Source organism: Mobula birostris, chromosome 3 (assembly GCF_030028105.1).
Source record: "Mobula birostris isolate sMobBir1 chromosome 3, sMobBir1.hap1, whole genome shotgun sequence".
In the NCBI taxonomy this organism is placed as follows: domain Eukaryota; kingdom Metazoa; phylum Chordata; class Chondrichthyes; order Myliobatiformes; family Myliobatidae; genus Mobula; species Mobula birostris.
Genome location: NC_092372.1, coordinates 190,205,278 through 190,218,594, shown reverse-complemented (window position 1 = coordinate 190,218,594; position 13,317 = coordinate 190,205,278). Strand labels below are relative to the sequence as shown.

General features: G+C 41.1%; 1 protein-coding gene across 1 annotated transcript in view; it reads left to right on the top strand.

Moving 5' to 3' along the window:
* Positions 1–13,317, top strand: part of mastl (microtubule associated serine/threonine kinase-like) — a 50,629-nt gene that overhangs the window by 28,738 nt on the left and 8,574 nt on the right. The window contains exons 9-10 of the mRNA XM_072253876.1: positions 3,141–3,285; positions 9,283–9,396. Coding sequence (XP_072109977.1) covers positions 3,141–3,285; positions 9,283–9,396 — 259 coding nt within the window. The remainder of the gene's footprint in view (positions 1–3,140; positions 3,286–9,282; positions 9,397–13,317) is intronic.

Here is a 13,317-nt window from a genome sequence, read left to right as displayed (position 1 = left end):
GGCCACCAGGAGGTCCCACTTTTTCTGGCAGAGCTCGGTGAAGTGGTCTCCCAATCTATGTTGAGTCTCACCAATATACAGGAGGCCACACTGGGAGCACAGGATGCCGTAGATAACCCCAACCGACTCATAGCTGAAGTGTCACCTCACCTGGGAGAACTGGTTCGGGCCCTGGGTGGTAGTGAGAGAGCAGGTGTAGCACTTGTTCTGCTTGCAAGGATAAGTATCAGGAGGGTGATCAGTGGGGAGGATAAATAGACAAGGGAGTCACATAGAGAGTGATCCCTACAGAAAGTGGGGGGAGGGAAAGATGTGCTTGGTGGTGGAATCCCATTGGAGATGGCAGAAGTTACAGAGAATTATTTGCTGGACACTGGAGGCTGGTGGGGTGGTGGAAGGGTGGGGTGAGGGCAGATGTATGTGAAATGGAAGAGATGCAGGAGCGGGCAGGGTTGATGGTGGAGGTCTAAAATAAGAGGGCATATATTTAAAGTAAGAGTGGAAAAAAATTAAAGGGGGCCTTAAGGTGAAGTTTTTCTACACAGAGGGTGAAGGATATATGTGACATTCTGTCAGAGGAAGTGGTACAGGCAGGCACTATTACATTTAGACAGCGACATGGAAAAGAAAGATTTGTAGGGATATGGGTAAAATGCAGGCATGTGGGCCTGGCTTAATTCGGTTAGTCAGCATGGACTAGTTGGGATCAAAGAGCCTGTTACTGAGCATTGGTGATTTCACACATGTAATACTATGTATACTTTGGTGTCCTTATTTATGGGAGGTTGCAAATAGTTCCAGTAAAGCTCAGCAGAAAGATATCCCAAATAGGCATGTTGTCCTATGGCACAGGCTAGGCCCGCGTCTGCTGGTGTGTGGTAGAGTGAGTAGGAATGTGACTGGAAAAAAATTGAGCAGGGAGTCTTGTCGAGGTGAGTGGAGAAGCTGGAACTGGGAGTCACAAGGTGTAGTCCATTTTGTCTTAATTTATGGGTCTTTGAAATTCTCAATCAAACGGCAGTGGAAGTAGTGTCTGAACATATTTAAACTATAGATTCTTGACGAACTCATTAAAAATGTGGATAGATGGGAAGGTGGCATTGAGATTAAAGTCACATAAACTATATCCTTGTTAAATGATTTGATATGCTAGGTTAAAGTCAAAATAAATTTATTACCAAAGTACACATATGTCACCATATCCTACTTAGAGATTCATTTTCTTGCAGGCATTTACAAAAGAATTTGAGAATTGTACATAAAGACTGACAAACAACCAATGTGCAAAAGAAGCCAAATTCTGCAAATAAGAAAAATAAATAAATAATATTGAGAACACGAGTCCTTCAAAGTGAGTCAGTAGGTTGTGAAATTGGTTCAGAGTTAAGGTGAGTGAGGTTATCCACATTGGTTCAGAACCTGATGATTGTAGGGTAATGACCACTCCTGAACCTGGTGGTGTGGGATATAAGGCTCCTATACCTCCTACCTGATGGTAGTAGCAATAAGAGCATAGCCTGGATGGTGAAGGTCACTGATGATGGATATTGCTTTCTTGTTGCAGTACCCCTTGTAAAAGTTCTCAGTGGTGGGGAGGGCTTTGTCTGTAATGAACTGGGCTGTATCCATCAGCTTCTGTAGTTTCTTCTTCCATTTCTGGGCACTGGCGTTTCCAAACCAGGCTGTGATACAACCAGTCAGGATACTCTCCAATATGCATCTATAAGAAGTTTGACAAAGTTTAAGATAATATGCCGAATCTACACAGATTTCTAAAAAAAAGTAGAGGGGCTGTCGTGCTTTCTTTGTGCTGGTCCCAGGACAGATCCTCTAATATGAAAGCACCAAGGAATTCAAAGTTACTGACCTGCTCCACCTCCAATCTTCTAATAAGGACTGGCTCATTGACCTCCGGCTTTCTCCTCTTGTAATGACAAATAGGTCCTGTGGTGACACACAGCTGCTTCTAATTCACATAGAACGGTACAATATAGGAACAAAAATTTTGTCTCACCATGTCTGTTTTGACCATGATGCCAACCTAAACTAATCTCATCCACCTACGTGTATCTATATATTCCCTGCCTGTTCATGTGTCTATATAACTACCTCATAAGCACAGCTATCATACCTACTTCAACCACCTCCCCTCGAAGCATGTTCCAGCTACCTACCAATTTGCCTTTAAAATCTCCTTTAAACTTTCTCCCCATCTCCTTACAGCTGTGCTCCCTGGTATTTCCAACTTGGGAAGTATTCTGACAATCCATGCCACTCATAATTTTATAATTCTATTGGGTCATTTTTCAGCCTTCTGACATTGGGGGAAAAAAGCATCCTAGTTTATGCAATCTCTTCATATAGCTAATGTACTCCAATCCAAGCAGCAGCCTGGTGTACCTCTTCTGCATCCTCTCCAAAGCCGCAACATTCTTTTTATAGTGTGGCAACCAGATCAGCACACAAATCTTCAAAGGTGGATTAACCAAAGTTTTCTACTCAAATGCCCTGATCGATGAAGGCAAGCCACTTTCGGGGAGTCCATTTATGTTGTCATATGTTTATATGTACTACAGATTTACTATCAGGAGGAAATCTCAAAACACTAACAATCTGGTAATTGTGTCTGATGCTTCATGTAAAAGAACAGCTATAGACATTAATGCTGAACTTGCATTCAATTTGAATACATGCACACTTGTCCTTTTTGGATTGAGTTTGAAAATTCTGGTCTACTTAACCTATTTCTAGGTTTGAAGAGAAGTCTTGTTTATTACCTGCAGGGCTGAAATCAGGTTGTCTTTTTTCTTCTCGCCATATTTCAGTTCTGAGTATTAGAATTGGTCTGAGTCCTGAAGGATTGGCCCGCAATGTTGACTGTTTATTTACTTCCATGGAACTGCCCGACCTGCTGAGTTCCTCCAGCATTTTGTGTGTTTTGCTTTGGATTTCCAGCATCTGCAGAGTTTCTCATGATTAGAATTAGTCTTTTTTTTCGTTCATTTCAAAATGTTAAGTTTTCCTGAATTTGTTAAGATGTGCCAGAACATTTCATAGCTGTGATTATTTTTTCTTGTAGTTGAGGTGTTCCATATAATTAAGATCCTTGTTTGTTTTCCTTGCACCTTTTAACTATTCAGACTCCACTGCCTGCCATTATGCAAACTCCTTATAGAACTCCAAAAAGTGTGCGGAGAGGTGCAGCTCCAGCTCTGGCAGAGTGGGATAGAATCCTGGGAACACCAGATTACTTGGCCCCTGAGCTGCTGCTGAGAATGCCACATGGTAAGCAGAGTGACCCTGTTTTACAAAATATCTTGTACATACAGCTTGATGCTACCAAAACAGAAAAGAGTTGAAATTCTCAGTAGATCTGTTAATATTTATAATGTGGAAAATGCCTACACTGAACCAGTCTCAACTAAACTTGAAGTCCTTTAGTGAGATAGAAAAATAAAAAGGGGAAATGCTTGATATGGAATTAATGAACTTAATCTGGTGGACAAGTCCACGTCTGACATATGGAGTTCTATAAGGACCAATTGGCACATCCCGGTAAGGACAGGGATGTTAAGGTAAGGGAACCGTGGATGACCTGAGAAATCCTGAATTTATTCAGGAAGTAAAAAGAAGTTGAAATCAGATTGGGCTCCTGTAGAATATAAAGGTAGAAGTCAAGTGCTCAAGCAGACGATTAAGAGGGCCAAAGGGGGCCATGAACCTTGGCGAGCAAGATCGAGCATAATCCCAAGGCTCTTATTCCCGAATTTTTAAAAAAAAAGGAAGATAAGTATAAGGAGAGGATAAGTCCGCTCAAAGAGAAAGGAGGGTATTTGCACTTGGAATCAGAGTAAATGGCTGAGGTAATAAATTATTATTTTGTGTCTATTTACTAAAGAGAAGAATCTGTAGGAAAGTAAAGGGAGAGTGGGGTATACTTATGTATTGGGACATTCTGAGATTAAGGAAGGGTAGTCCTGAGTCTCTTGTAAAGCATTATGGTGGATCACTCCCCAGGGCCTACTGGGGAGTAGTAGACCCTGGGGAGTGGCCTCCCTGGCAGTGCTGGAGGTTCACCGTCTGCGTGAGATGATGGGACTTTCGAGAGACTGAGACTTTTACCGTGCCATGGTCTGTTCTTATCAAATTACAGTATTGCTTTGCACTGTTGTAACTGTATGTTATAATTATGTGGGTTTTAGTTTTTAAGTCGGTTTGTCATGCGTTTCTGTGATATCATTCTGGAAAAACATTGTATCATTTTTTCATGCATGCATTACTAAATGACAATAGAAGAGGACTGCGTGTCCTCATAATCTAATATATCCTAGAATATTGAATAGCTACAGGCAAGGTTGCAGAGGTCCGGAGAGTAGTAATTGTTATGCCTTTGTTCAAGAAGGGAAATAGGGATATTCCAGCTAAGTATAGGTCACTGAGCCTCACAATTGTGGTAGGAAAGCTATTGGAGTAGATACTGAGCGATAGGACCTTTGCTCATTTGGAGAGGCATGGCCTGCTTGGGGACAGTCAGCATGACTTCATGCAGGGTAGGTCATGCCTTACAAACTTGATCAAGTTTTTTGAGGAGTTGACAAAGAAGCTTGATGTGAAACTCAGCATGTCAGGCAGCAGCTTTGGGAAGGAAATAATCAGTTGATGTTTCGAGCCAAGACTCTTTATCGGGACCCTTCATTAGTCCCATTGAAGGGTCTCAGCCCAAAATGTCGACTCTTTATTCCCCTCTTTAGATGTTGCCTAACTTGCTGAGTTCCTCCAGCAATTTTTTTGTGTGTTGATTCAGATTTCCAGCATCTGCAGATGTTTGAACTTGATGAGGGTAAGGCAGTGGGCATTATCTGCACGGACATTAGTAAGGCATTTAATAAGGGGCCCCAATGATAGGTTGATAAAGATGCATGGTATCTAGGGTGAATTGCAAGTTTGGATATGGAATTAACTTGCCATAGAAGACAGTAGGAGTTGAAGGCTGTTATTCTGTCTGGAGTTTGGTGACCAGGAGTATTCTGTAAGGATTGGTGCTGGTGATGTGTATAATGATTTGGATGAAAAAGTGGATGGGTGGATTAGTAAGTTCACACCAAGATTGGTGGAGTTGTGAGCAGTGTAAAGGACTATCTCTGTACATTAGTTACAGATATTGGCAAAGATGTCGCAGTTGAAGTTGAATTTGGGCAAGTATATGATGTTGCACTTTAGGAGGTCAAATGAAAGGAGAAGGTATACAGTCAATGATAGACCTCTTGATAGTATTAAGGTGTGGATGGATCATGGGGTCTGGGTCCATAGTTTTCCGAAAAGTAACTATACAATTGGATAAAGTGGTGAAGGAGGTGTATGGTGTGCTTTGGTAGGGGTGTTGCAGCTACATAAAACTTTAGTCAGACTGCATTTGGAATATTATATGCAGTTCTGGTCACCCCATTATTGGAAGGATGTAGAGACTGAGGAGAGGGTGCAGAAGATGTTTACGGGATGCTCCCTTGATTAGAGAGTTTAAGGAAAGGTTGGACAAACTTGGGTTGTTCTCCCTAGAGCATCAGAGGCTGAGGGGAGACTGCTAAATGATTGAGAGGCGTAGATATTGTAGACAGTCATAATCTTTTCCACAGATTAGGAATATCAGGCACAAGATGACATGCTTTTAATGTTGGTGGGGGTAGAGGTTAAAGGTGATGTGAGGGGCAAATGTTTATGCAAACAGTGGTAAGTGCCTGGAGTAGCTTACAAGGAGTAGTGGTGGAAGCAGGCAGGTTGGAGAAGTTTGAGGCTTTTAGATGCATGAATATGAAGGGAATGGAGGGATAAGAATGATCACAGGAAGAGGACATTTGAAATAATTGGCATCAAGATCACCACAAATGTGAGCCAAATGGCTCATCCAGTGCTGTACTGTTGTATATTCAGCATTCTTACCGCTTGAAAAATGTATAATTATGCAAGCATGTATTTATCTTCTAATTGGAAAATGTATTTTGGATGAGGCAATTAAATGACTAGATGAAACCTGAAAATGATTCAGAGGGTGATGAAATAATGTAAATTAGGAGGGGAAAAGACAAAGGTTATATGAATTACAATACCATGGAGCCTCGTGATTCACAGCAGTTCCATGTTAAATCTTCTGCTGCGAGTCCTAATGCTTGCAACGTGTCACTTTCACAGTGGAAAAGAGCCTAGCCTAGAGAGATGAATTAGGAAGGGTGGATAAAAGTTTGACTCAAGTAGCTAATTGTAAGGTAAACTTTCAAACAGGGATATCAGAAGTTTAAGTAAGGACATCAGAGAGTAGGATTCATGCATTCAAAGCAGATCAAAGAATTGGGACATGAGAAATAGATCTGTATCAAAGGGATGGTATTTTCACTAACAGGTGTATGGGGCTGCAGGAATTTTCAAAGATGCATTAATTAGAGGTTAGTGAATGAATTGAGAATATGAAGGGCATTAAATATGATGTGTGAAGAAGCAGGTAGTAGCTTTAGGAAAATGAAAAGGAGCCTAGGACAGGATACATTCAGTGGTGGAAGTTTGGATTAGAAGAGATTGTGTGAAGTAAAGGAAGGAGACTAACTGGGAAACTACTAACTGCCAGATCTAGTCAGAGTGAAGAACACCAGCATCAGCCAGTTAATTCATTTTTGGATATTGAAACCAGTTACTTATTTAGAATTGAAATCGGCATCATTTAGAATGTTTATACAGGTTGCTTTAAATAATCTTATCTGTATACATAGGGCATTTGTAATCAGCACATGACTCTTACAAAATTAAGGACATTTCCTGTTTCTGACTAAATTATGGAGTTCTGGAAACAATTCAATTCAATACTGGCTGCAGGACCTCAAGTAATCTTGAGAACAGTGTACAGTAGTGTTAGAATTGAATTGACTTTATTACTTACATCCTTCATGTACATGAGTAAAAATCTTTGTTATGTCGCCGTCTAATTTATAATAATTTATAAAAAATGGCATGTGCAACAGGACAGTCAATATAACATAGAAATACAGTTGTGTCAGCATGAATAAATCAGTCTAGAGGCCTGGTGGAAGAAGCTGTCCTGGAGCCTGTTGGTCCTGGCTTTTATGCTGCAGTACCACTTCCCAGATGGTAGCAGCTGGAACAGTTTGTGGTTGGAGTGACTCGGATCCCCAATGATTCTTCAGGCCGTTTTTACACAGCTGTCTTTGTAAATATCCTGAATGGTGGGAAGTTCACATCTACAGATGCGCTAGGCTGTCTGCACCACTCTCTGCAGAGTCCTGTGCCTGAGGGAAGTACAGTTCCCATACTGGGCAGTGATGCAGTCGGTCAGGATGCTCTCAATTGTGCCCCTGTAGAAAGTTCTTCAGATTTGGGGGCTCATACCAAATTTATTCAGCTGTCTGAGGTGAAAGAGGTGCTGTTGTGCCTTTTTCACTACACAGCCAGTATGTACAGACCATGTGAGGTCCTCGGTGATGTTTATGCTGAGGAACTTAAAACTGTTCACCTTCGCAACTTCAGATCCATTAATGTCAATAGGGGTTAGCCTGTCTCCATTCCTCTTGTAGTCCTCAACCAGCTCCTTTGTTTTTGCGACATTGAGGGAGAGGTTGTTTTCTTGACACCACTGTGTTAGGGTGATGACTTCTCTGTAGGCTGCCTCGTTATTATTTGATATGGGGCCAATCAGTGTAGTGTCATCAGCAAATTTAATTTGCAGATTGGAGCTGTGGGCGGTGACACAGTCATGGGTATACAGAGAATAAAGGAGGGGGCTTCGGATACAGCTCTGAGGGGCACCTGTTTTGAGAGTTAGAGGGGCAGAGGTGAGTGAGCCTGCTCTTACAACCTGCCAGCGATCTGACAGGATCCAGCTGCACAAGGCAGGGTGAAGGCTGAGGTCTCTGAGCTTCTTGTTGAGCCTGGAAGGAATTATGGTGTTGAATACTGAACTGTAGTCCAAGAATAGCATTCTCACATAAGCATCCTCCTTCAGATGTGTAAGGACAGTGTGTAGAGCTGTGGCTGTTGCGTCATCTGTCAATCAATTGTGTCAGTAGGTGTATTGTGAGTGGTAGCATGTTGCAGATGTCGTCCTTGAACAGCCTCTCCAAGCATTTGCTTGTTATTGAGGTGAGTGTGACAGGACACCAGTCATTCAGACATGTTACCTTGGTCTACAATAAACGTAACCCATGAAAAGGAACAAGATTATGGTCATCACATCTTTTAACAACTTTAAATACTTTAATGGGAGAGGTTTATAGATCCTTGACAATCAAGGGGTGGAAGATGGCATTTTGAGGAGGAATACCCACTGTTTTCAAATTAAATAAGGGCAATTATAATGTTTTGAAGATGAAGTTGTTTACAGTAGACTTGGTAGGGTCAGTAGGTGAGCAGTAGCAGATAAATAACCAAAATTTTATTGCAACTAGAAAGAAGGATTCCATGAGAATTAATTGTGGTTAACAAAGGAGGTCAAGCAAAATGTTGAATTGAAAGGTAGCATGGGCTAGTTATTGATCAGAGAACTGGAACCAGCAGTAAAAGACAGTAAGGTTTAAAGGAAAATAATAAATTGATCTGCCTTTCTTGCTTGTCTTGTGCAGCAAAATTGGGAACCACACCAGGAAGAACATAGAGGGTAGAACTGAAGAAAGAGTATTAAAGGTATAATTCTTCAGGATGGTGTCTGGTACAAAAACAAAGGAATCTTAAAATATTTGGCTTTGTTATTTTCAAAGGCCTTCTTATTTTCATAAGTCTATTTTTAATTTGAGTATATTAGATGATTTTGTGTTTGGTAAACCAATCAAATTGCAAGCTGAAAAAAAATCTTTGTTTGCTCAGCACCCAAGAAGAAAAGTGAGCTTAAGTTTTGATTTGAGCTCCTCCATAAGAACAGAGACTATTCTAAATATCCATTCTCTTTATCAATACCATTAGAACTGATGCAAAAGCCCAGCATTTCTGAAGCAAAAATGGGAAATGCTACAACCACCAGTGAATCAGCTAGCATCTATGAAAGAGAAACTGAGTTATGTTTCAAGTCATAGAACTTCATTAAAATTGAGAAGTTCGTAACAACAAAACAACACATTAGTTTTTTCTCCTTCCCAGTTCTGATGAAGGATACTATTAACTTTTTTTTTCTTGTTAGATTTCAGATTTCCAGTATCTACAATAGTTTCACTTTTATCATTTGTGTTTATTTCTTTATTGCACTGTTTGGAGAGTTGGATTTAATTTTTATTTACTAATTTGTCCTAGGTCCTGCAGTGGATTGGTGGGCCCTTGGAGTCTGCTTGTATGAGTTTCTGACCGGCATTCCGCCCTTCAATGATGAAACACCTCAACAAGTCTTTCAGAATATCTTGAACAGAGGTAGTTTTTGCTGCATTTTGTTTTAGAAGTGACAACCCACATATCAAATTGATATTTTCAGTTACATTTTTTTCAGATGATTTAAAATAATCGTTTAATTGAAGGCCACTATTTATAGCTCAGTAGCTTGAAAATTCTGATTTGCTTCATTTTGACAGTGCCAGGAATAATGCAACAAGAGTCACAGCTTGGCATTTCATTTGCTGAGATCCAAAGCTGAATAGAAGACCATAAGATATAGGAGCAGAATTAGGGCCATTTAGTATATCGAGACCGTGCCGCCATTTCATCATGGCTGATCCAATTTTCCTCTTGGCTTCAATCTCCTGCCTTCTTCCCATATCCCTTGACTAATCAAGAATTTATCAACTACTGCCTTAAATATACATAAAGACTTGGTCTCCACAGCTGCCTGTGACGAATATACACCACTCTCTGGCTAAAGAAATTCCTCACCTCCATTCTAAAAGATTGCCCCTCTATTCTGAGGCTGTGTCTGCTAGTCTTAGACTTTCCCACCATAGGAAACACCCTCTCCATATCTACTCTGTCAAGGCTTTCACCATTCCATAGTAGTCAATGACGTCACCCTCATTCTTCTGAATTCCAGCGAATACAGGCCCAAAGCCATCAAGAACTCCTCAAATGACAAGCCATTTAATCCTGGAATCATTTTTGTGAACCTCCTTTGAACCCTCTCCAGTTTCATCACATCCTTTCTAAGAGGCCCAAAACTGCTCACAATACTACAAGTGAGGCTTCACCAGTGCTTTATAAAGTCTCAACATTACACCTTTGCTTTTGTATTCTAGTCCTCTTGAAATGAATGTTAACATTGTATTTGCCTTCCTCACCACAGACTGCAAGTTAATCTTTAGGGAATCCTGCACAAGGACTCCTAAGTCCCTTTGCACCTCAGATTTTTGAATTTTCATTCAATTTTGAAAATAGTCAACCCTTTTATTTCTTCTACCAAAAGTGCATGACCATACACTTCCCAACATTGTATTCCATCTGACATTTCTTTGCCCATTCTTCTAATCTGTCTAGGTCCTTCTGTGGTCTCTCTATTTCCTCAAAACTATCCACCCCTCCACCTATCCTTGTATCGTTGGTAAACTTTTCAACAGAGCCATCAATTCCATCATGCAAATCATTAACATATAACGTAAAAAGAATAGGTCTTAACACAGACCCCTGTGTAACACCACTAGTCACTGGCAGCCAGCCTGAGAGGGCTCCCTTTATTCCCACTCTTTGCCTCCTGCCAATCAGCCACTGCTTTATCCATGCTCGAATCTTTCCCGTAATACCATGGGCTCATAGCTTGTTAAGCAGCCTCATGTATGGCACCTTGTCAAAGGCTTCTGAAAATTCAAGTACACAACATCAACCAATTGTCCATTGTCTATCCTGCTTGTTATTTCTTCAACGAACTCCCAAAAGATTTATCAGGCAAGATTTTCCCTTGAGGAAACCATGCAGGCCACTGCCTATTTTATCATTGGCTTCCAAGTACTCTGAGACCTTATCCTTAATAATTGACTCCAACCACTGAGGTCAGACTAACTGGCCTATGGTTTCCTTTCTTCTGCCTCTCTTCCCACCTTGAAGAGTGGAGTGACATTTCCAATTTTCCAGTCTTCTAGAACCATTCCAGAATCTACTGATTCTTGAGAGATCATTACTGATGCCTCCACAATCTCTTCAGCCACCTCTTTCACATGGTGTACACCATCTGATCCAGGTGACTTATCTACTTTCAAACCTTTCACTTTCCCAAGAACCTTCTCTTTAATTATGGTAACTTCATATATTTAACGATCTCTGACATCTGCAACTCAGTGCCAGAGACTCGCCCACTGCAACTTTCCTCCGTAAGGTCATTTCTCACCCCCCCCCCCACCCCCACAGTATCCAAAGTGTTATACCTGTTGAGGGGGATGGCCACAAGGGTTCTCTGCAATGTCTCCTTAACCCGTCCCCTTCCTGTCACAGCCATTCCTTAAAAGCTAGAATTTTGAAATGTAAACATAATGAGGTGTTGAGTTTGCTCTTGATGTACTAAATTCCTTGTTTTTAAATTTTGTTACGTACTTAATATTCTACTCCACCACTTTCAACGACTCTACAACTTGCGTTCTCATTGTTATTATTTTATTTTCTGTATTTGTACAATTCGTCCTTTGCACATTGGTTGCTTGTCAGTCTTCATGTGTAGTTTTCACTGATTCTTATGTTTTTTTTTGTTCCACTGTGAATGACTGCACAAAAATGAATCTCAGGGTAGTATTTGGTGACATGTACATACTTAAATAGTAAACTTACTTTGAACTTTAGGCACAATATCCCTGTTTAATATTTAGATTGAAGGATGGCACTTCATCAGTACTAGAGCGCAAGTTTCAATTCTAGAGTTGGCTAAAATCTAGAGTTGGTTTTGATCCATTTCTTAAAAACTAGAATTTTGAAATGTAAACATAATGTTTTGGAAATATTCACAAAGGTAATTGGCAACTGTGAGAAACAGGGTTAATGTTTAAGACCAGTGAATTTTCCTCAAATACTGATGGTAGTGAACAGCTATTTATGGCAAAAGGAATACTACTGCTATTTCATACTGAGCATTTTCAAAGGTGCATTTTGTTTGTTATATAGGTGATGCAGAGCTCTACCATTTCTATTCTACCTCAACTGTTCCATTCACACATCTAGTTGACCTACACAAGTCCCTTTAATGATCAGTGTTATCATCTCTATGTATGGAGCCACAGAAGATGGGCAAGGCCTTAAATAAGTACTTGCCATCTGAATGTATCATGGAGCTGGCCATGGATGCTAGGGAATTTTGGAAAGAGAACAATGATGTCCTGAAACATAGCAACTATACAAAAGAGGTGATGTCAGTGCTATGATGCATAAAGGTGGATAGATCCTCAAGACTTGACCAAGTGTTGTAGCAAGCAAGGAGCTCTAGCAGTGATTTTTGCATTTTTCTTAGTTACAGGTTAGGTACCAAATGTTTGGATGGTGGCTTATGTTGTGCCTTTATTTAAGAAGGGTTGAAGAAACAAGCCCAAGTGCCTAACGTTAGTGGTGGGAAAGTTACTGAAGGGGAATTCTGAGCGACAAGAGCTACTGTCATTTGGAAAAGCAAGGAATGAATAATGATCAGAAGAAATTCTGAAGATACTAGAAATCCAAAGCAAGGGCTGAGACCCTTCTTCAGAACTGGAATGGGAGGGGGAAGACACCAGAATAAAAAAAAGAGGTGAGGACAGCAGAAAGAGCATAGCTAGAAAGTGATATATGAAGCCGGGTGGGTGGGAAAGGTAAAGGGCTGGAGAGGGAGGAATCTGATGGGAGAGGAGTATGGACCCTGGGAGAAAGGGAAGAAGGGGCACCAGGGGAGATGATAGGCAGGTGAGAAGAGGTAAGAGCCCACAATGGGGAATAGAAGAAGAGAGAAGGGGGAAGGGGAAAAACAAATTTCACAAAGGAGAAATTGATGTTCATGCCCATCAGGTTGGAGGCGAACCAGACATACGAGGTTTGCTCCTCTACTCTGCGAGTGGCCTCATCATGGCAAAAGAGGCAGCCATGGACCAACATGTTGGAACAGGAGTGGGAATAGGAATTAAAATGGTTGACCACCGGGAAATTCCACTTTTGTTGGATGGAGCGGAGTTGCTTGACAAAGCAGTCCCCCAAATTACACTACAACGGCTCTCACCATTGTAGAGGAGTCTGCATTGTTAGCACTGGATACAATAAACAGCCCCAACAGATTCACACGTGAAGTGTTACCTCACCTGGAAGGGCTGTTTTTGTGGCCTGAATAGAGGTGAGGGAGGAGATGAATGGGTGGGTGTATCACTTTGGCGACTTGCAGGGAGAGACTCCAGCTGGGGGGTGGGGGGG